This window comes from Paroedura picta, chromosome 4, assembly GCF_049243985.1.
Source record: "Paroedura picta isolate Pp20150507F chromosome 4, Ppicta_v3.0, whole genome shotgun sequence".
NCBI classification, from domain to species: Eukaryota; Metazoa; Chordata; class Lepidosauria; order Squamata; family Gekkonidae; genus Paroedura; species Paroedura picta.
In genome coordinates, this window is record NC_135372.1 from 32,913,264 (window position 1) to 32,937,647 (window position 24,384).

The window sequence follows — 24,384 nt, forward strand, 5'->3', positions numbered from 1 at the left end:
GGCTTGAGGAAGGGAGGGCCTCCAACAGGGTATAATGCCATAGAGTCCACTTTCCGAAGCAGCCATTTTCTTTAGGTGAACTGATCTCTTGGAAACTATATAACCTGGAGGTCGGCAACCCTAGTCAGATACGACATCGTATGAGCATCTGTCAAGGGGAACTTGGACTCCTGAGATCTAATATTCCCAAGCTCTTACTGGTTTCTTAAGGTGCTGCTGGACTCAAATCTAGACATTATTGTAGGTTATAATGGATTGCTTTTCCTTTCCACAGTTGTGCCCTCCTTCTTTTTCTTTGATTGTTTCATCTTTTTGTAGCTTGTTCCCCAGCCTTGGCTTTTATAATCACTCTGCTTTCTATAGAAAACATTGATTTGTGTGCTTTGACGCTGCAGCAGGCCTTGGCAGACAGAGGAGCAAACCCCAAGTGTGATAGAAGGGTCAAGGCAGCCTAAGGTTGTTTTGTTAATGGAGACTTTGAAGTGTTACAATTTGAATGCTGAGGTCCTTTGCTTGTTTGTTTGTTTGTTTATATACTGCCCTCTCCAGAGGCTCAAGGCGTTTTACATGGAACATATGAAGAATAAATGAAACAATCTATAACATATGAATAACCGTACACTAATATTAATAATATTAATTGTCCATGGGGTTGCGATGGGTCGGACATGACTTTGCACCTAACAACAACAATATAAACAGTGTAAACAATGCAACAGTGCAAACAGGTCCAGAGCACTCTGGTGGAGTTCTGAGAGGGAGGGGACCAGGGGCTTTTCATTCGCTGTTGGTTGTGCCTGGTCTCAACCAAATGCCTGGCGGAAGAGCTCCTTTTTGCAGGCCCTGCGGAACTGTTTAAGCTCTATTCTAGAGAAGAGAATTTAATTAGAAAAGCAGAAACATGTTGTTTGCTGTTTGCTGTGCCTTCTGGAACTTCAAGAAAGATTATTCATTTATTTATTGTATGGCATGTATGTGGATTCTCTGGGACATTTGGAGGTAGTTTGCCTTTGCCTGTCTTTGTGTAGTGTTCCTTAAAGGAACTACCGTCCAAATCCTTGGAGGTCTTCCACCCGAATACTACGTTCTTAGTATTTAGTAATAGCAAAGAAATTAAGACATTGAAATGGAGATGCTAACCTAACAGAATCTCTTGTGCTTAAGGCTGTGGACTTGAGGTTTAAGCAGTGCGTAAACCTTTAATTTTGCCCCCAGCAGTTGTCTCATCACACATTTTCCTCTTTGTTGAGTCATGATGTTAAGAGAATATTTAATACAGAGAATTGCATTTACAAAGGAGGAAGACAGGGCTGAGAATATCTGAGAGCAGATTTAGTGTACTGTCTAAGAGGACTGACCTGTGAACTGGGGAAGTTCCCCAATTTGTATTGAATCTTCAGTAGGGGGTTGGGGTTGTATTGATGCTCTTGCTAACTACTGTAAGGAACACAGGAAAATAATGCATGCAAAATACTTCAGGCAGTGGCGGGGTGGGGGGTGGGGTGGGGGAGAGCTGCACACAGTTTTAGAAGTGGTTTTGTTAGACTATTGTGAAACCCATCACTTATTAAAAATAATATGTGGAAATGTTTTAAAGGTACTCTTCTAAAATAAAAATATTGTGGGACCTAGAGCGTTATGTTCCGCTGCTCAAAAGCATGACTTCTGTAATGATGGAAGTCACTTTTTTGTGCCTGTATGCAGAGCTGTTCTGGTCTTCTAAACACGAAGGAAACTATAAAACCAAAATTTTTGTTCTACTGATGAGTATGGAAAAAGAAAGGCACATCCACAACACTCTCCCATTGCAATCTATGGGTTTAATTTTGGCTGGATTGTGCCTGGAATTCTGGGGGCAGAAATACATCTCGGGGAGGGAACATTTTGCCTGCTGCCTTCCCCTTTCGCTCAAAGCTTCAAAATCCTGCTCTCTTTGAATTTCATGATGAGTGGCAGCTGTTGGACACTTAGCTTGAAGGTGCGGGGCAGTGGAATGGTGTAACTGGCAGTCCACAGTCCCAGCAGCCCCCTCCCGATGGCTTAAAGATCTGTCTTGTTTGAAAGGTGACATAATAATAAAGAGCGTGAAGAATAAATCAAGAGATGAAATTACTGATGCCAGTGTACATTCCCGAGTTTTTCTGAAGTGGGGACTGTTTAAAAAACTGCTTGCTTGGCATTCCATTTCCTTGAAAATATTTTCCTTAAAAAGCTCAGGACAAAGGAAGAATAAGACAAGAGTTTCTACACACCTGGTTAAATGTGAATCAATACAAACCGCCTGACTGACTCATCCAGGCCGTCATTTTAATGTGGTTTTCTTTTTCCTTAGGAAATGAAAATTACAAACAGGTGGCCATGTGTATTCTCTATCACATAAGCATGGATGATCGCTTTAAGTCAATGTTTGCGTACACGGACTGTATACCACAGGTATGTGTTTTTTTTTCCTTTTTCAAACCATTTTTTCTGTACCAGTTCAGTTTCCTTGTAGCAGTGTTCATAAGGACATTTCAGATGTTGGTTTTTACCAACTTGGTAACTGAGACTGTTCTTCTGTCCTCGCTTAGTCTCTTGTAGCAGTATCATTTTCGTGATGACCTCAGGCTTGACAATAGGCTCTGCTTGTTAATTTGGCTAGCAAATGTGTTGTCATTATTTATTACAATAACATGTTAGTTAATGCCGGTGTATGCACTGTGAATCCGTTGAAAGCCATGGCTTAAGAATTATCCCAGGGAGAGGGCTGGTTTTGGAGGATTGCATTTGCACACTGCAGTAAAAAAAATAATTTGGTCTGCCCATTTTCATGTTGTCAGTTAAGACTATTTCTGTCGATTTTGTATTTTTACACTGTTGACGCCTATTCTTTTGTTGGTGGTGCTTTGACTAGCTGAGTGACCATTTGGTCATTTTTCATGTACAGCTTCTTGTTCGTATTTATGAGACTGAATCGCATAAGATTTTGCAGGTTAATCTGTTATTGCAATTCTTGCTGCTTAATTGCGCTATTGTAAAAAAATGAAGTGAAGTTGAATAGCTGGGCATTTTGTGCTTCCTTTTTGTTCACATAATATATTATGAATGTTGTGAAAATTGTAAGCTTCAGTATTTGTTATTCATTACAAGAGATTTCACGTTTTTCCTGGGTCCTATATGGTATCAGTGGAGCTGCACTAAATAAAGGAAAATTTCTTTCTCCTCCTCTCTCACAGTCCTGTAATTTTCTGTGCCCTGTGGATTAACAGAATGCCGGGAACTTTGTGTGGATCACAGTAGTAAGAGAGCAGAATCCCTGGAAATCTGATGATATCTGTTCCATAAGCAGAGGAGTCTTCTGCCTGTGAAACAGGAGTATGGGTTACAAGTAGGAAACAGGAATAAGAGTTCTAGAACCGCTAACTAACCAGAAAAGATTCCCTGTTGAGGAATATGTATCCAGAGCTAAACTAGGTTAAACGAATATTCACTTACATAAATGCCAACTGGTAGGCATCCTTATCTGTTAAATTTAATTTTGCAAATATGAGGCTGCAGTCTTTTCCTAGGAATAGCCCCATTGAATTGAACTTCTCACTAGATACCTGCTTAATCTCTATACCTAATGGTAAAGGAGTTCACCCCAAAGCCAATCACCAAAGCAACAAAACCAGGCTATGCACAGACAAGGAAAAGGTTTATAATTCTAGGATTCTCTTTCTATAGGTAAACATAACTGTAAATTATCTAGGATAAAAGAACTCTGCTCTACCCCTATCAGCTTGATGAGAACTGAGCATGTTTTAGGATGCATGAAATGTTGAAGGGATAAAGGGAGGGAGGGCAAACTGGCCTGCTCACGCATCTGAGAGAATCCGGGAGGAGAATTTGGAGGGAGGTGATTTACAAATTGTTCCTCCCCTACAATGCCGCATGGGCCCCCAGCTTGTTTACTGCATTTTATCACAAATTGCATGGCGTGTGTTACTGTGCTAGCTTTTGAAAGCAGCAAAATCAGATTATTTATACACAAAGTATATGTACTTGGAGGACTCCTCAGATGTGCAGAAAAATGGCTTTGTAAATTAAACAGAAGGCTGAGCAGAACAAAACAAGGCCTGATGAGGCACCGTATGCTTCAGGAGCCATGGAATGTTGAGGGCAGTGGAGCATCAACTGAAGAGCAACATGGGTTGCAGGGGAAATTAATATGCTCAGTTCTCTGAGAGCATGTAGAATCCTGGAAGGTCGGATGTTGATATGGGAAGGAATTTCTAAAGTGTCCCCCTACCAGAATTCCTCAGTGTTTCTTAACTTGCATGCAGGAGGTTACAGGTTCAATCCCTACCGTATCCGATTAAAAGAATCACGGGTGAAGGTGTTGGAAGAGCTTTACTCTGCCTGTGATCCCGAAGAGTTTCTGCCAGCTGGAAGAAACAGTGCTGAGCTAGACGTAGCCATAGTCTGGTTTTGCATAGGGTGGTTTTGCACGTTCATATTTGGAAGTATCATGAGCTGAAAGGCCGCTATTAATATGTATTTATCCAATGCATATAATTAATGCACTCTTAGTATACAATTGACAAGCTAACAGCAAACTCCATAAAATCAGAGTCCAGTAGCACCTTTAAGACCAACAAAGATTTATTCGGGGTGTGAGCTTTCGAGTGCAAGCATTCTTCGTCAGTTGTTAGATATAATGTGCTTGATAAAGTTTGGGATTGGTCTCATTCAGGTATTTAAATGTTGTCCCTGAGAAATGCTGATGCAATGAAAGAATAATGAATTCACAGCTTTCTTGATTCCTTTCTGAATCTTAATGTTTTTCTAATTTCCGTTCCTCTACCCTTGTTGCAGTGATGTCATCCAATAATCAGCTGTCACTATAAGAACTAGTGACCTGCATTTCAAAAATTAATAAGTGTCACGTGGGCTTTATGAGCTAGGAGCTCCTTTAGATCGCCAACTTCGAAATTCATTGAATTGATTGGCATGTGTGATTTGGGAGCGGGGGGCGGGAGTAGCTTTTTAGTGGCTAAACAGGATGCCTTATCACTGGAAAACTCTCTTATGCCTTGCCTGACTTAATAGGTGTTGTTGTTGGAAGAGTTAAAAGTGAGCATTAACAGTCCATTCTTGTTTAGACCCCAGCAGCGTGTGCTTTATTTAAACAGGTGCAAATGCCATCCAGATGTTTATAAAAAGCATTTATAGGTAATAGCCTAACCAATCAAAGGGCATGGCTGCGTGGTGATGTCATGACAATATTCAATATTGTTCCATGGAGCAGTATGCAAAGTCCCCCCCCCCCCCAACCCAAGCTTTACTTACCCACATGTTTTCTGGCCCTGGGTTGTCTGTTTGGCCCCTCTTTGATCTGCAGTCTTCTTTTTTAAAGCTTAAAGCTGGTAAATGTCCTCTCTTGACAGCCCCCTTTGCTCTTGTCCACCATTATCTGCTGAAGTTCAGAAACCAGAGCATTACTTCAAACATCAGAGTTAGGGAGTAGCCGGTCAGGAGAGATTCCTGAGACATGCAGTTCTGGCATAATCATTCAAAGATGTTTGAGCTTGGGGGGGGGGGGACAGGGAAGGGGCTGGGCTGAGGTGTAGGAACAGAAGACGGTGGGGGTTGGCCTCTGGTCACTGGTAAAAAAGTGAAGTCAGGTGCCAGAGAGTCTAGACACAGTGATTTCAGTCCTCGGCTGTGGTATCCGATACTCAACGTGGGACTTGTCTGATTGAAAACTACTGCCTCTTCGCTGCACTCGCCCGTAGCCCCCTTTTTTTACTGCTTTCCTGCTAAATCAGGAAAAGATGACAATGGACGTCGTAAAAGCAGAACAAATTTAATTTTAATATTTCCTATTTGGCAGCAATTACACCCCCCTTTGAAGTGGCACGAGTAGCAATCAAATTAAATGAAGACATAATGGGAAACATGGAGCTCATACTGGAGGATTATTTTTAAAAATTTGAACGGCTTTAGATGAAACTACGGGGCCTTTTTCTCTCTCTCCCCCGTTTGTAAAGGCATGTGGTTTGGTGTCGGCGAAATAATTAAAAAGACCTGAGCTAGAATTTAAATGTTACTTTTAAATGAAGGCTAATAATTTCAACATCTAAATGTCTTTAGAGAATTTGAAGATGGCTTCTCTTTCTAGGCGAAACCTTGACATAGATAACATCATTCTTCCCTACTTGCTTTGATGGCAAGTCTATTTATTTATCTGGCATGATTGTACATGTTTATGTGTGTTTGCCTAAAATGATGCAACAACCCCCCCCCCCACATAACCAATAATGATAAAATGCTAAGATGAAGACTAAACCAAAGATGAATATTCTAAATAAAATGTCTTCTGGAATTATAGTATTTGATGATTAACAGCAGAAGGCCTGCAATGAGGAGAGTTCATAACCTTGGTGTGCCAAGGAGTTCTTGGTCCTTCAGGGCAGGGAATGTGGCTCAGAAGTTGAGTGTTTGCTTTGATATTCAGAAAGTAATTAGTTCAGTTTCTAGCATGATCAGTTGTCTTTTTTAAGTATTGGGAAGTAGGAGATGTTAGAGACCACTACTCAAGACCCAGTTAGAGACCACTACCCAAGACCCTGAAGAGCCTCTGCCAATCACAGAAGACATTAGTGAGCTTGACAGACTGTGTCTGGCTCAGGATGAGGCGGCTTCATGTGCCCGTGTGGATCCTCAACAACCACACACATGAAAATGTGGGTTGCTGTAGCATCTCTTCTTGGGGGGGGGGGTTGATCATTCATCATGGACAGGGATAAGCAGGTAGAGGTAGTCCTTTGGATATTTGACACCAAACTATTCAGGGCTTCAAAAGTTGTCCTGAGCTAGGAAACAAAGTGAGAGGAAAATATATTTGGACCAAAATTGGTGTTATGTACATATTGCAGCAGGTTCCCGTTAGTGGTCTGGTTGCCACACTGAATCGTCAAGAGCATCTTCTGAGACAGCATGTGTAGGACATGCTAGCGATAGTCAAGTTAAAGGCCACTAAGGCATGCAAGTCTTAAAGAATTTACTTGGTTTCATTCATTCTCTAATGAATTAATGTTGGCCTGTGGTAGCAAGTGGAACTGGTGGGTTTTTGTTTAAATACCATCCATATATGAGGCGTTTCACAGAAGGATGTAAGCAGAAGGTCTCCCCACCCGAAGCAGTTTATTGTCTAAGCCAGGAGGAGGCAACAGAGGGACAGCAGGAAGAATAATATGAAGAAGTTCTGCAAGGCATAGTTTGACTTAGTTTCAGTAGGGGAATGGAGCTTACAAGTCTTATGCTGATGATTTTGTGGAAGAGAGAACTGAAGGCAGAGAAGAGGTGGCATCAAGTTAATAAATCCCTACCTACCACCCAGCCACAGACAGATAATATCGTTTTTTCCTGAAATATACTTTTCTTTTTTTTTGCTTTGGGTAGATGAGCATGGAAGGCATGGGGAAGGGGTCAACTATGGAAAAGCAACGAGAGGCCACACGGACATAATTCATTTGTGATCCTGATCTGGCATTTTCAAATGTTCACGAAGTGAAAACAGAAATTTGACAGTGCTGATTGCAAATTTTGAGGGATTTGAGATCCCAATGGAGAACATCCTTGTTATTAAATTATTCTTACATATAGAAAATTGGATATTTGCCTTGTAAGATTAAAAAACCGTCCGCCTTTCTATATCTTTACAGAAGCCCTTAATGATCTGCATTAATCCTTAAATTGCAGTCTCGGCAGTCTCATTTGCAGCTTGTTTGGGAAGGCAATTTCTCTGGGAATGAATGTATGTTGGTTATACCTTCTGGTTTAACCTTCTCATTAGGGGGGCACAGTATGATTACAGGGTTTTTAAAAACCTCCCTACGGAACTAAAAAGGCATCATCATACAGACGGTGCTGATAGTTGGCAGTCTTGTGGAATTTCCACATTTATGTGAAAGTATGAACTTTGTGGCTGAAGACAAAAAAATACCAGTGCATGTTCCATGCTCTAAATGCTAGAAAGCAAAATGGGGTTGATTTGCGGAGTGTCCTTTTTCATTGAAATGCCTTTGGGACTGGTTCTTTCTCGTATTCAAGTATTTTAAAGGCTGCCATATAGAGGATGGAACAGAGTTGTTCTCTCTTGCCCCGGAGGGATGGGCCACAACCAATAGGGTGAAATTAATACAAAAGAAATTCCATCTAAACATCAGGAAGACGTTCCTGACAGAGCGGTTTCTCAGTGGAACAGGCTTCCTTGGGAGGTGGTGGGTTCTCCATCTTTGGAAAATTTTAAACAGAGGCTGGATAGCCATCTGATGGAGAGGCTGATTCTGTGAAAGCTTAAGGGGGTGGCAGGTTACAGTAGATGAGCGATAGGGTTGTGAGTGTCCTGCATAGTGCAGGGGGTTGGACTAGATGACCCTTCCAACTCTATTATTCTATGATTCTGTATGTATGCTTTCTCACTGTTTCTTGGAGGTACGGACATAGTTTTTGGGGATCCCAGACTAAGGATCAGAACTGTGTGAGCTCTTTGCATTGACTGGAGTGCAGAGATGAAAGCTGTTTGCCTTTCTTGGAATAGGAGAAAATGAGAAACTCTCTACTTTTGCACGTGTCCAAATGCTGCTTCATGATTTAGTGTCTCTTGTGTGCTAGTTACCAGGCGTGATATATGCTTATACGGGCTCGTGATGCAGATAGCCATACACGATCCATCCCTTGTGGCATTGGTATTATTTGTTCCTCTGCATTTGATTTAATTTTCCACTTGTAATTTTCCACTTTCTCAACAAGGCTCATGCGGTCAAAAGTACAATCTTCTAATTTAAAAATAAAATATAAGTACAGTGCAATCATAACATATAAAATTTTAACCAACCAATTATAACATATAAAATTTTAACCAACCACCTTGAGTCTGACTAATGGGTGGATTATTAGGCAGGGAGGCTAGCAGTCTCTGATGCTGTTTCTAAGCCTCAACCCCTAGGCCTGGCGGAACAGCTCTGTCTTACAAGCCCTGCGGAACTGATTAAGGTAGAGTGTTCCACCAGGCCTGTTGAAAAGGCCTGAGACTCCTGCAGTCTCCGTCTCTGTGCACGTTTGCTCTATAGCTACTCCATTTCACCTTTCGGTTCCTGAATAAAAGTTCTGGAGACCATACAGAAAATGCTCCTGCTGCTCTACATTTAATATGTGGCTTGAGTTCCTTTGAAGAGCTGGTTTTATTTTAATGCCGCTCCTAAGACCATTGTTTTTTTTGTTTGGAATATCTAATGGCTTTGAAATTCATGTGTTGGTAGTTAATGAAGATGTTGTTCGAGTGTCCTGAGGGGCGCATTGATCTGGAGCTCATCTCCTTCTGCATTAACCTGGCTGCTAACAAGAGAAACGTTCAGCTCATCTGTGAAGGTGAGTGTCTTTGGGCACGGGTCCCCAACATGGTGCCCATAGGCTCCATGGCATCCGTCAACACCTTTCAGGGCAGCCCGCCATATATTTTTAGAAAGTTGGTGGGGCCAGGTGGGCCTTCCACCCAACAAGTCCTTCAGCTGGGGGTTTGAGAGGTTTCTTGCAGGTTTCTTGAAATATTGTTGTAGCAGCAGCTGTTACCACACCACACAGGGATGTACAACTGAAAGTAAGCCAGGGCAGCCATTTTGTGTCTGGCTGGGCCTCATGCAGCAGTCATCATGTGGCTTCATCCACCATGCGGTGTCAGAATTCTAAAGGTGCCCTTAGAGTAAAAAATGTTGGGGGACCTCTATTGTAGGGGATGCGTGGAATGACTGACTGTCACAGGGTAACATTACTCGCTCTGGAGAAAGAAGATGCAGAAGCATAGAATGCACCGTTCAGTCAACCTACCTGTATTTCTGATAAGCATGAGGGCTGACCCTATCCATGTTAAAACATTTTGGGATTTAATTCCTCAATAGGCATTAGTAGTATAGTAGGTTGACACATATGACTGAAAAGACCTTAGGCCAGGCTGTCTTAACGAGGGTTTTATGAAACCCGGGAGTTTCTTGATGGCCCTGGAAGGGTTTCCCGAATGGGTGGGAGTTAATTAATTTTTAATATATTTTAAAAATGTGTTAAATATTTATCGGGTGATATGACCATATGTGGTCATGTCTACTCACCCACGCCCTCCCAAAATGGCCAGTGATTGGCCTGGAGGGGGTGGGAAGAAGAGGGGCACTGGGTAGGTATGTACACAGCTGAGCTTCCCAAACATTCTGCACGATTGCACCACTTCTGGGGTTTCTCGAAGCCTGAAGAATGTTTCTGGGGTTTCTCAATGGTAAAAGAGTTGAGAAAGGCTGCTTTAGACCCTTGATGTCTGCCACTTCAAAGCTAATGTTGGCACCTATCAAGTAGCAACATTTCCCCAGATACTGTTGTTAAAATGGATGAAATAGGTTTCCTTGGGCCACATCCCTTAACAACTTCACCCTTGCTTGAGTTCACCTGTGAAGACAAGGTGGCTCTCAAAGATTTCCCATAGCTGTTCCTCCCCCTTTTTCCTCCATACTCTTCCAGAAGAAGGATTTGGACAAAGCTTGAAGAGCCCTGCCAAACGTTTCCAAGAAACAAGGAAAGGCTTGTTTCCTATGGGTCTGGGGTCTTCCACCTAAGAATTAAATATCTCCCAGAGTTACAATTTTCATGTCAAGCCGTATCATAAATACCGCGCGGCTCCCCATTGGCTGGTTGGCCCAGCCTTGCCTGGCACGGCCGGAGAGTCACCGCTCAGAGGAAGAAGCCTTCCCCAGTGGTAAGTCCTCTGGCTGGCTTCCCCTCGCCCACGGAGCCTTCTGCCAGGCCCTGGGGCAGGCTCGCCTGCCCTTGGCCCCGCCAGAAGGCCACAAAGCCCACTCCTGCTGTCCCGAGCCTTCATCCGGGCCCTGGGGCAGCCGAGACTGCTCCTCGGCCCAGCAGTAGGCCTCAAAGCCTGCCGCCGCATTCCCGAGCCTTCTGCCGGGCCCTGGAGCAGCCGAGACTGCTCCTCGGCCCAGCAGTAGGCCGCAGAGCCCACCGCCCCCGTCCGGAGCCTTCTGCCGGGCCCTGGGGCAGCCGAGACTGCTCCTCGGCCTGGCAGTAGGCCTCAAAGTCTGCCGCTGCCTTCCCGAGCCTTCTGCCGGACCCTGGGGCAGCCGAGCCTGCCCCTGGCCCCAGCAGAAGGTCCCAAGGCCACCTACCTTCCTCTGTTCCTTCCTCCCAGCATTTCCTTTGTCCTTCCGTTCTTCCCAGCATTCCCTTTGTCCTTCCCTTCCTCCCTTCCTCCCTCTCTTCCATCTGCCTCTTTCTGGCTACCTGTTTCTTTCCCTCTTCTTCTGTCTCTATCTTCCTCCCTTTCTTTCTGTCTTTCTGTCTCTCTTTCTCCTTTTCCTCCTTCCTTTGCCCCATCCCTTCACCCACCCATCATGCTAGGGCCCGCTGTATTTTGGCCACAGCGGGCTTAATATCTAGGCCTTTTTATAATTGAGAAACCCCTAAAACTTTCTTCAGGCTTTGAGAAACTCTGGAAGTGGAGAGATTGTGCACAATATGGTTGGGAAGAATAGTTGTGTCCCTTTCCAGTTAGGGCACAAGCTTTATGGAAATGAAACCTGAACTGGATCAGAAAGTAGTGTTAACTGCAAAGCCTATTTGCATGGTGGTCATATGTAATAAAAATAAACAGAATCTTATGCATAAAAAGTGATTCATACTTCTGACAACATGCTGAAGGTTCCAAAGACTCCTATTGATGGAATCTCTCCTCCCCCAGAACCAATTGCTGCTCTTGCTCACAATTCTGCACCGCCTCCTCCCTTCAGGCCTGCTGTGAAGGAAGCTTCTATCAGCCCATGACTGAGGGAAGGGAGGCGTTTCTGAGAGCAATGCAGAGGGGTCTGTGGGCATGGGCATGCTTTCCTTTTGAGGGGGGAGCCACAGAAAAGCCCCTTCTCACTTAAAATACTGCTGTGGTCGACCTCGCTGCTGGAGGGAAGCCACAGTAAAGCCATGCATGTCCCTTCTCCGCAATTCTTTGAACATTTGAGGCCAACCAGGCAAGTTTGTTGTGCAGATGAAACTGAATGCTGTTACGGAGGTTCTTTTGCCTCCTGCACAATAACCCTGTGCAGTAGACCTTAAGTGTTTCATCTCTGCACAACAACCCTGTCCACCCTCCAAAGCAGCCATTTTCACCTGGGTAGCTGACCTTTATAATCTGGAAATGAGCTGTAATTCCAGGAGCTCTCCAGGCCCTACCTGGAGGTTGGCTACCCCTGAGTTTGAAATATAGTGGTTTGGAAGAGGGCCTTAAAATGGTACAATGCCTCAGAGTCCACTCTCCAAAGTAGCCATTTTTGGGTCCTGCAAATCTGGAAAGTGCAGGAAGATCTAAATAAAGAATATTTACAGCCGGAAACTGTAAATGGTGATCAAGTAAATGGCTGGAGAGACATAGGAACTGAAGTGACTTTTCTCAAGCTTGGCTTGGTAAATAACAATCAGTAATTGCCAGGAAGATCCTACAAAATCAAAGGCATAAGTGGCCCAGAATTTCAAGTGGAGTTAAATTTACAGGAAAATAGATATTGGGGAGAACCAGGTGATCCACTTTGATTAGGCAATGACTTGGCCTTGCAGACAACAACAGGAAATTTCCCTTCCTCTTAATTGCCTGAAGATCCTTAGACTTGGAGGCTCAGTGGGGTACAATGCTACAGAATCACCCCTCCAAAGCAGCCATTTTTGCCTGGGGAGCTGATCTTTATAGTCTGGAGATGAGCAGCAATTCCAGGATGTCTCCAGGCCCCACCTGGTGGTTGGCTGTCTCTGGTCTGGAAATATTCCTTGAGGTTTGGAAGTGGAACCTCAAAAGTATATAATGGCTCCATGGCCCCCTAACCAGCCACATAGCCCCCCTCTCCCCGACCTACTTCACATCAAGAAAACATTGCAGAGAATAGATAAGGTTGCCAGATTTGTTCTGAAATTCCACATTACCTAGCTGTGCATAAACCTGAGTAGGATCAAGACTGCTGTGCATAGAGAGACCTCCTCTTAGGGTTGTCAGCTCCCAAGTGGGGCACTAAACCCACACCAAATCATGTGCTAGCGCAAGTTGCATTACAGAACACAATGGGTTTTATTCCTAGTACACAGTAAAAAATGCTAGACAGAACCGTTGGTTATTGTACCTACAGCTTTTTTAGTCCTGTATAAGCCCTTGCCCATAGGAACTATGGGCTATGTATGCTCGCTCACTTGTTTAATGTGACATGAAAGCGCATTATGAATATCTCCGTTTCTGTACTGTCCCTTCACTTTTGGCTTGGGGGGTTTCTTCTCAGGGAACGGCCTGAAGATTCTGATGAAGAGAGCTCTGAAATTCAAGGACCCGTTATTGATGAAAATGATAAGGAACATTTCTCAGCATGATGGGCCAACCAAAACTCTATTCATTGTAAGCGCTTGTGCCATAACGGTGGCTTCTGCTGTTCTTTCTTAAAGGGGTCTTGTTCTCTGCTGTTGGGCGGTTATTTATGCTTATTTATTTATGCTTTGATTTATACCCTGCTGCTCTCAACAATGTCGTCTCGTGGCGGCTCTACAGGTGCCTCTGTGTCACGTGGCTTAATTTTGTAGGAATTCTGAGGGATTCTGGACTGAGATTCTGGTAGCACTTCTTCAGTTCAGGGCTACTGCAGGCTGCTATTCTTGCCAAAAGTAGTGACTGAAGGCCTCAAGGCAGATAGTGGGTTGGATCTCATGAAGCTTGTCTGCGAATGTTGGTGGTTTTTTCCAGACTGAAGAGGCTTCTGCTGGCATGAGAGGATCCTCTTCCAGTGGAAAACACTACCATTGGAAAAGGACTCATAGGGTCCAGCTTTAATTTTTCAAATGCTTTTGTTTCCCTTACTATCAAGGATACAAAACAATTCACTTCTGAAAACTAGTTTCTGGGAGGGTAAGCTGCCTTCAGTTTTGACGGTTAAGTTTGCCCTGTTGAACTGGGTCTCTGGCCAGCCTGGTACATGTTTCAGAACAACTGAGCTGTGAGCCAGGAAGTCCGTGGTTCAGATTTTGCATCTTTCTCACCTGTTAGTCAAAAACAAACTTGAGGATTACCATCTGTAATAAGGGGATAAGATCAGTCCTGCCTTGCATTGTTGTAAGAATGAAAACAATTATTAGGGAGATACAACCATTCTGCAAGTGCTATATAAATGCTAAATATATATATATATTGAGGAGATCAACCCTGACTGCTCTTTAGAAGGCCAGATCCTGAAGATGAAACTCAAATACTTTGGCCACCTCATGAGAAGGAAGGACTCCCTGGAGAAGTGCCTAATGCTGGGAGCGATTGAGGGCAAAAGAAGAAGGGGACGACAGAGAATGAGGTGGCTGGATGGAGTCACTGAAGCAGTAGGTGCAAACTTAAATGGACTCCGGGGAATGGTAGAGGACAGGAAGGCCTGGAGGATCATTGTCCATGGGGTCGCGATGGTTCGGACACGACTTCGCACATAACAACAACAATATATATATTAATAAAGGTAAAGGTATCCCCTGTGCAAGCACCAAGTCATGTCTTACCCTTGGGGGTGATGCCCTCTAGCGTTATCTTGGCAGACTCAATACAGGATGGTTTGCCATTCCCTTCCCCAGTCATTACCGTTTTACCCCCCAGCAAGCTGGGTACTCATTTTACCAACCTCGGAAGGATGGTAGGCTGAGTCAACCTTGAGCCAGCTGTTGGGATCTAATTCCCAGCCTCGTGGTCAGAGCTTCAGACAGCATGTCAGCTGCCTTACCACACTGCATCACAAGAGGCTCTTTAATAAAGTTATGTTGGGCTATATAAAGTGTTCAGCACCAAATCCATTTGGATTAGGATGAACAGCAAAACTCTTCAATTGCCAGAGTATGTTCCTGGTATGTGACTTACACTAGCGACACTTGCTCATAATATCAGCGGGGGTGGCATTTGCCATTGCCAGATATGGCAACTGGATCTCTATTTTTGATGAGTGTAAGTTGTGTTGAATGTTTGTAATAATCACATATGAATAAATGGAGTGTGTTTATAGATTAACCCCACTGGATGTGAATTCTATGAGGAGCCTTCAAACTCTCTGCAAGAGACTTTTGACACGCTCCTTGTTGGATATTTTGCCAGTGTTGTGCCACAGCGATCATTTGCAGCTAGATTTGTAAATGATTGCTGTGGTCCAGCAATCTCACAGTATCAAATGCTGTGTGAATACAGCCATTGCCACATCCCTGGTTTTGTCTGTTTCACCCATCCCATTTGAATGGCTGTGACAGTTGTGCTCAAATAAGATGTACTCTCGTGCAGGGGTAGTCAACCTGTGGTCCTCCAGATGTTAATGGACTACAATTCCCATGAACCCCTGCCAGCATTTGCTGGCAGGGGCTCATGGGAATTGTAGTCCATTAACATCTGGAGGACCACAGGTTGACTACCCCTGTTCCAGTGTACTCAGATGTCAACTGTGTGTTGTCTCAGCCATTGTACCAGAGCAAAGCATTAAGGCACTGTTGTGGTAATGGAAGACAGAGTACATGTATTTCACTGCCACGTAAAGTATGGAAGATAGCTTTGGTAGTTGTGCAGACCTATTGTTTAAATGAGGCAAAATTCCAGGTTCCAAATGTGATTGTGGTGCAGCCTGCCAAACTGTTTTCCATCTGTCACAGGAATGTGAGTGTTGTGCTTTCCAGGGAGATGTGACAGAGCTCTTTGTATCCTTCCCAGCTGCAACTGAGTGGATTGAGAATTTAGATATTAATATTTAGGGGGATTGCGCAGTCTGATCTTGCATGTAGCAGGGGTTGGATATTATTATATGCTTTGTGGGTGTAACTCTGCCACATGATAAATAATAACAGCTGCTTTTACCCCACTCTTCTTAAACATTTTCCACTCATGCCCTTTCCTCCTTTTAAGAAGAAAAAAAAACATTTAGTTTACAATTAAACGCATTATGTCATCATAGCCACTAATTTGTTCCCACAAACCCACTAATGGCTGCTAAACCTTTTAGGCTCACCTGAACTTATTTGATGTTGGCATCCATTGTGAAACTTATCCAGTCTCATCCTTGGTAGAGTTACACCTGTCCAAGTTCATTGTTTTCAGAGAGGCTGTTGGGGCTGGCCATATTAATAAGGTTGTTACGTTGTGCCGATGCCTTGTCTTGTGTGCCTACAATAGATGTGCTAAATGCTTGTCTGTTTGTCCAGGATTACGTTGGCGATCTAGCTGCCCAGATTTCTAACGATGAAGAAGAGGAATTTGTGATAGAATGCCTAGGAACGCTAGCCAATTTAACCTTGCCAGATCTAGATTGGGAACTTGTGCTGAAAGAGTACAAATTGGTACAATATCTCAAGGATAAATTAAAACCAGGTTTGTATCAAGAACGGATAGTTTCTCAGAATTATTTTAAATTTTTGCTGTGCAGCCCAGTATTAGATTGATTCATTCGCATGACTTTGCGTGTTACTGTTGTAAAACTTGTAGCTGCGGGGATATTGATGATCATCTCAGCCGGATTTGGCACTCTTACATTGTTTCAAATAACAATCCACTTATTTTTTATATCTGAGAGCCAGCTTGGTGTGGTGGTTATGAATGGTGGCCTCTAATCTGGAGAACTGGGTTTGATTCCCCACTCTTCCTCCACATGCAGACAGCTAGGTGACCTTGGGCCAGTCACAGTTCTCTCAGAGCTGTCTCAGCCTCACCTACCTCATGGGGAGGAAGGATAGGTGATTGTGAACCGCTTGGAGACTCATTTGAGTAGTAAAAAGTGGTGTACAAAATCCCAGCTCTTTGCTTTTCCTTCTTCAAGTATACACATGTACTGCTCAGGTTTGCAGAAATAAATTGATCAATTGGTTAGACAAATGGAACTTTGAGACACTTCACTGGAGATGCCAAATTTCTAAGGTCCGTAAACTAATTAAAGAACGGTTTTAGTTATCTGCCTAAACTGCGTGATTAAACTTAAATAAATGGGCACCTTATCAAAATCTCAAGATAAACTTTATCGCAGAATGTAATCAGCAAAGCTTTAAAATAGGGTGGGGTTTTTTTTTAGTTTTTTGTTTAGTAAAAATACACACAAATATGGGTATTTAAAATTTTCTCAGAAACGCTAATATTAAAGGGACTCCTTTTTTTATTCTGTGTTGCAGAACAGCACAGACTTCAGGAGTTTTGTTGCCTCCTCAGTCTTTTGGGGAAAACAGGGAGTAGCTGCCGCCCCTTACTCCTTTGGTTCTGTTCCTCGGAGTTCTGTCGAAATTCAACATTAGCATTGAAAGAAAACCCTGGGAGTGAAGATCAATTGAATCAAAAGTAGAATTAAGTAGGGAGGGATCCACTTATCCCTACTTGCAAGCCGATCCAAGACATCTCATTGGCACAGGAGTCATTTTTGATACAATTTGCACTTAGCATGGGCTGGTTGCTTCAAACAAAAGTGGTAGAGGTGCAGTTGGGCATCTGAACAGAAGTTCTTTGTGTGTGACATTCTTCCTGTACAGCATTACAATAAATGGAGAGACCTATGTCCAAGAGAATTAATCAGTACAGTTTCTCCGTTCAATTTATCAGGTTCTGCAGAAGATGACCTTGTTTTGGAAGTCGTGATAATGATTGGAACCGTCTCCATGGATGACTCCTGTGCAGCCCTGCTAGCTAAATCTGGGATTATTCCAGCCCTCATTGAACTGCTCAATGGTACTGATGGTCCTCTCAGCAGTCTTCTGGAGTTTACAAGTTCCCACTCTCACAAGTCTTTAGAGCCAGTTTGGTGTAGTGGAGTGGTTAGGAGCCAGTTTGGTGTAGTGGAGTGGTTAGGAGTGTGGACTTCTAATCTGGCATGCCGGGTTCGATTCTGCACTCCCCCACATGCAGCCAGCTGGGTGACCTTGGGCTCGCCACAGCACTGATAAAGCTGTTCTGACCGAGCAGTGATATCAGGGCTCTCTCAGCCTCACCCACCCCCACAGGGTGTCTGCTGTGGGGAGAGGAAAGGGAAGGGGACTGTAAGCCGCTTTGAGCCTCCTTCGGGTAGGGAAAAGCGGCATATAAGAACCAACTCTTCTTCTTCTTCAAGCATTTAGCAGTGTGACTGCCCTCCTTCCAAATGCTTATTTATAGGTTTTATTTATTTCCAACAAAGGTGACCAGGGCAGTTTACCCAAAAAAGCCCGCTGCCAAAATTACTTGCATGACGATCACATTTTTTAAAAAAACACGTAATCAACAGAAACTTTTGGTGGTGTTAGCTGGTGCCATAACACACATTAGCAGCAAATCTGAAGCCCATTATGAATTGAAGCTGCAGAGATGTGTGGTACAAGAAGTAATAGTGGTAATTATCGGGATGCTATAAATGTGTAGAGGTGTAGCTTCGTGAAGGGAGGGGATTGGGGGACCTTGACAGAGCCCTTTAGAAAGTTATTTGTGCGTTTCTGTGGGGATCTTACTTAGAATTTATTTAAGAATTAGAATTTATTAGAGGTCGTCCCTCTCTAGTTGGTCTCTGGGCAGCTTATGTTTTATGCTCACATTTGCAGGATGTATGTGCCTATTCATTTTACTCATATAGTACTTCCTTTTCACGTCTTGGAATTAAGATTTAAAAGTTGAATTTTCTGTAGCTCAACAGGAAGATGATGAATTTGTGTGCCAAATCATCTATGTGTTTTACCAGATGGTCTTCCACCAAGCCACTAGAGATGTCATCATCAAGGAGACCCGTATCCTTTCTTTTATCAACCCTTTTCTTTCTTGTAGTGCCTTTCTTTGCTCTGTGGAAGAGGTATTTGCTGGCGTATAAGACTACTTTCCCCCCCTGAAAAACATGCTTCCAAGTGGGGGGGGGGTCGTCCTATACGCCGGGTGCACTTCAGTTGGGATAGACATAGCTGCCCATAGTGGCCCATAGTACTATAATGTAATGTAACAAGCTCTATATTTTGAGTGGAAATGTTGGGGGGTCATCTTACACGCCCAGTCTTATACGCCGGCAAATACGGTAATTATTCTTCTTTCCACTGCTTTTCCACAATGTGTTTCACTACAAAACTGGATAAAATACCATTTAGGAAACCTGAGTCACTTTATTATCTTTAACTGTTCCTTTCCAGAGGCTCCTGCGTATCTTATAGACTTAATGCATGATAAAAATGCTGAGATCCGTAAAGTCTGCGACAATACACTGGATATAATAGCAGTAGGTGACTTTTGTTTTTACACATGCATCAATGAAAAAGCCAAACACCCTTCTTCTGAACAGCAGTAGCATATGTAATCTGGTACACGTCAAGGGAAACTGTGTTTAATGATAGATTAAGGTGGGTAGCTGTGTCGGTCTGAAGCAGCAGAACAAAATTTGAACAAAAATGGTACCTTTAAGACCAACAACGTTTTATTCTAGGTGTGAGCTTTCATGTGCATGCACACTTCTGCAGGCAATGAAATAGGAATCATCAGAGCACAGTTATAAGGAGAGAGTAAATTAGCAGTAAATTAATAAACGGCATCAAGAAGATATCCAACCAATAAGCAGCTTACTGAAGATTCTTAGCACCATCAAATAATGCCTTGCTAGAATAGTGTCCACCATTAATTACTATCCTTATCATTTTTATTCCCCTTATGGTTTTGTGAATGGTGATTGAACCCAGAGGACTGATGAATTCAGTTTGTTATTCGAGCACGGCATTATTTGATTGTACTAAACATCTTCATTATGTGCATATCGGTTGGGTATCTTCATGATACGGTTTACTAATTTATTGCTAATTTACTCTCTCCTCGTATAAGTGCTCTGGTGAATCCTATTTCATTGTCTGAGGAAGTGTGCATGCATAGGAAAGCTCACACCTTAAATAAAACTTCGTTGTTCTTAAAAGTGCCATTGGACTCAAATTTTGTTCTGTTTAATGATGTGCATTATGTTATTTATTAATCTCCTTCCCGTCAGAATGTGATTCTGTTTATTCAGCACATAAGGCCCAGGTTAGACCCGTCAAAGGAAGGCAATGTTAGGTGTGGATCTCTCTTGCCTCTCCCCCCAGCAGCCGTTTCCAATCTTGGGGAAGGTTATTCCCTGCATTGTGAGACCTGAGAGGACTAACAGCAGTACAGACCCAGGGGAAGGGGACAAAGTGCCCTTTCTGCCTCTTCCCTGATAGAAAAAGGAGGAAAGGAAGTTGGTGTTCCCAGTCCCCATTGAAGCTTCCTTGCCCACATTCTTTTTAATCCACACAGGTCCTGTGATGTTGGAAATAAGCTTTGGCAGGGTTGGAAGCGGTTGCTGGGAAGAGGAGATTGTGAGAAAGAGAGGAGGCCAGTGCCCCTCAGGGAAGTGCGTGGGAGAAAAAGGACAGTTTTTACTGCAACTTAAAGCAAAGTTACAGTGATGCCAAATGGGTTGCCCTGTGGAGTCAGTTACAAAACCAGGAGGAAAAAAACCCTGGAAAAGTCCCTCATTTCCTGGCCACCAGCGGCCTCCACTGCAAAGCTAGGGGGCAGCCAAAGCAAGGGCCCTATCAATGGCTGCAGGGAATAAGCAGACTTGTTATGGCAGGAAACTGGCACTCAGATATCCTGCTTCCGAGTTGTTGAATGCTTTGTCAAACTCCACTTTGAATTATGCCTAGTAGGAAAAAAAATACTAGTAACTAGTGCAGAACTTTTAGGGACTGTTCCTTGTAGTGGGATGCAGTAATGTTGCCATTGTATTCTGGAGCACAGAGAAATTCTGGACACATTTTAAAGATGTATTTATTTTATTTATTATGAAATTTCTAGAGTGCTGGTTCAGAACAGTGTTAAAATGCAATACAATTTAGTTACACTGCAATTAAAATCAGTCGAAACAGCTCATTAGAATAGCTGGTTAATTGACCAGATAGTTGGTGATCCCCAGTAGTTCTTCTGATTTGATGTCCTGGTTATGCTGTTGATCAGTAAGGAATTAAATGGAAAAATAAGCAGGAGCCTTATTGCACTTAAAAAAATTTTTTTTTCTCTAGAACAAATTTTCAGAGAAGACAGATGCCTTGAAGTTTATTCTTCAAGTAACGTCTTTCTGCTGAAACAAGTACTTTCCACTGACAGCAAACTTGCTTAAGGGAAAGGAAGCCAGGTGTTTCAAGAAATGCCTGTCAGCTCTAGCATTTTGCTTCTACCAGCCAGGTGCCTCTGAGAAGTCTATATGTGGGGCTAGGAGGCCACAGGTACCCCTCCTTCCAGCACCTGGTATTCATTCCCATCGGACCATGTGAAAGCTCCATTGGTAGACCTCTCCTGCCAATCTTGAATACATCCAGTCTTCTTTTAAAGACATCTAGGATAAGATCTACCTTCCATCAACTTCCTTGAGTAACCATGAAATTAATTATTTTGAGGGAGGGAAGAAAAGTTCTATCTTATCTGCTTTCACCTGCATTGTCTTATAAATCTCTCTCATATTTCCCCTTTACTCAACTTTTTCCCCCTCCCCCAAACAACCCCAAACACTTGGCTTTTTCCCCTATGGGGAAGGTGCTCCAAACCCTTGATCATTTTGGTTATCCTTTTCTGCACCTTTTCCAAGTACCTGTGATATCCTTTCCTATATGAGTGTTGAGAGCAGGACCAAATTAATTCCTCTACATGTGGATATTTAGTAAGCTTCCAGCTTACTGCAGAGAACAGCTTTAATTTAGCCGAACAATCATTTCTAATGAACCATGTTACTGAGCAAATTAAGGGCCTGCCACATAAAAGATAGATGGAAAATCTGTTTTCCATCAGTTGTGGTAAAACACAAGGCAAATTAAATGGCTCTGTCTTTATTTAACATATATATGACTCAGGTCCGTGGTGTGATAGAAGCCAGTGACAAAGAGGCTGCTGATGGGTAACAGTCATGTTCCATTGATGGGCTCCTTATTTAATATTTCACAATGTTGCAATCCTCTTCAGAGCTACCCCTCTCTAAGCTCATTACTTTTAAAAGCTGTAGGGCGGAATTGACTCTGCATAGGATTGCGCTGTTAGTAATTCACAGAAGCTTGATTTAGCGCTTCAAAAAAGAGAACACGTTCCATACAGAAACAAATTGTGTGTCTTTCACAAATTCTTTTGGTTCAAGCTGCCATTAAAAATAGAGAATAAACGTAGAGTAATTCAACTGGGAAGCCCTGTTGGTCTGAAGCAGCAGAGTGAATTTTGAGTCCAGTAGCACCTTTAAGACCAAGGAAGAGTACACACACGAAAGCTCATACCTTGTATAAAACTGTTGATATTAAAGGTGCTACTGGACTCACAATTTGTTCAAATGTAGAGTAGTAATATATGTGAAAGAATCATATTCTCCTGCTGCACAGGCAAGTGCAGTAGTTTTGCATCTCCTGTTCTCATCTGCTAGTTTTAGTCTTTAGTGGAAACTGCTCTTTCGCGTAAGTGGAGACCACAAAGGGACAGCTTGTGGCGCAGAGGACAACCTATGGCGATTCAAGCACAGAGGTGCTTCTTCTTATTCAGTTGGCAAAGGTGCAAGCAGCAAGGGACAACACCTCCTCCAGCAGAAGGCTGGTCCAGCAAATCCTTGAGCAAAGTCACCTTTTTTCCCCTTCCTTGGTTCTGTCTTTGAATAGGGTCCCTTTGCTTCCCCCAAGTTCTATCCAACATTTTCTCCCTTAAAGCAACAGTCTTTTCTTTCTCTGTCTTCTAGACAAGCAGGAAATGGTTATTGGATTTTTAGTGCACGTTCAGCAATGGAGTAATTTCTATAACAAAGAAATATTTCTGAAGAATCAGGTTACCTTGTTGATGTGCATTGGGTTTTCAGCAGACACCATCACCATCTCAGAAGAGGCATTCCCGCTGGTTTGAGATAGCTGGAATGCCTCTTCTAAAATAGTGCCTGGCACCTGTAATTTACCCATATTAAAAATAATACACAGATTTAGAATCACAGAATCATAGAGTTGGAAGGGGCCATACAGGCCATCTAATCCAACCCCCTGCTCAACGCAGGATCAGCCCTAAGCATCCTAAAGCATCCAAGAAAACTGTGTATCCAGCCTTTGCTTGAAGACTGCCATTTAGTTGGCCTGCTGTCTGGCTTAACAAGTCCATCATTTTAATCTGTGCAAAGATTATACATCAGTGTATATGACCAAATAATTAACTATACATCAAAGCCCTGCTTCTGAATGATGTCAGTTTTTGTTGTTGTTGTCTCCCAATTCAGTGTTTTCACTTTTACCTGGTTCTGTTTAAAAAAAGCAGTCCTTGCAAATTACGCTTTCAGTGAATCACACACGCTGCATTGCTAATCCCAGTGTTCTGTTTTTCACTTTGCTAATCACCACTTCCTTTCCATTTCATGAAAGCAGAAAAGTGTCTTTCTCCATTTAAACTCATTGCTTTCAAAGCGAAACCGTCACTTTGAAAAACCTCGCACTAAAGGCTCTGTTTCCTCACAGGAGTACGATGAGGAATGGGCTAAGAAGATCCAGAGTGAGAAGTTTCGATGGCATAACTCACAGTGGCTGGAAATGGTGGAGAGTCGGCAGATGGATGAGAATGAGCAGTATTTGTATGGGGATGACCGTATTGAGCCATATATCCACGAAGGGGACATTTTGGAGCGACCTGATCTTTACTACAATGCAGGTAAGGCTGATAAATGTAATGCAGGGATTCCCAACCAGAGGTCCATGGACCCCTGGGGGTCCTCAGGAACTCCAGAGGGGGTCCACAGCCTTTCCCCTTCTTGGCCACAAGTTAGGGAACTGGCCACCTTTACCTGGAGTTCTCAGTGAGTAGGCTATGGGTGTAAAAATCAAAGGGGGGGAGTTGGCTGTGGAGTGGTATGGGGAGGTGGTCGGGGCTATCTTCTTAGCTCCTGCCCTACTTTTGGCCTACATGAGGTGGAGCCACTGTAGTAGCAGTAAAGGCAGGGAGAGGAAGCAAAAGGAGGTCAAAGGGTTATATCACTTCCGGGGACACAGCTGGGAGGTGTTACCAGCTGACATCACTTCCAGGGATCCTTGAAGCCTGGAAATTTATTTCAGGGGCTCCTCCCTGGTCAAAAGGTTGAAAAGGGCTGTTGTCATGCCATATATTCTTCCTCTGCTTGGATTTTTGGTATTCATCTCATGGAGGAGATCCACAGAGTATCCATTTTCAGAAAAACAGGTTCAGTATAAATTGTTACTCTACAACTGTGGCCAAGCTTAAGTTTTGCAGTCCTTGAGCTGAATATACCACCCATTTACATAACTAGAATCCACGTGATTCTTTACAGTGACAACAGCGGTAATGAGGTCACAGTCAATTAATCTGCTTGTGATACCTTG

General features: G+C 43.2%; 1 protein-coding gene across 2 annotated transcripts in view; it reads left to right on the forward strand.

Moving 5' to 3' along the window:
- Nucleotides 1-24,384, forward strand: part of KIFAP3 (kinesin associated protein 3) — a 73,735-nt gene that overhangs the window by 24,154 nt on the left and 25,197 nt on the right. For both annotated transcript variants that reach the window (XM_077332254.1, XM_077332255.1), the window contains exons 11-18: nucleotides 2,333-2,433; nucleotides 9,288-9,396; nucleotides 13,335-13,447; nucleotides 16,255-16,420; nucleotides 17,633-17,758; nucleotides 18,685-18,783; nucleotides 19,174-19,259; nucleotides 23,509-23,698. In XM_077332254.1, the coding sequence (XP_077188369.1) occupies nucleotides 2,333-2,433; nucleotides 9,288-9,396; nucleotides 13,335-13,447; nucleotides 16,255-16,420; nucleotides 17,633-17,758; nucleotides 18,685-18,783; nucleotides 19,174-19,259; nucleotides 23,509-23,698 (990 nt within the window). The remainder of the gene's footprint in view (nucleotides 1-2,332; nucleotides 2,434-9,287; nucleotides 9,397-13,334; nucleotides 13,448-16,254; nucleotides 16,421-17,632; nucleotides 17,759-18,684; nucleotides 18,784-19,173; nucleotides 19,260-23,508; nucleotides 23,699-24,384) is intronic.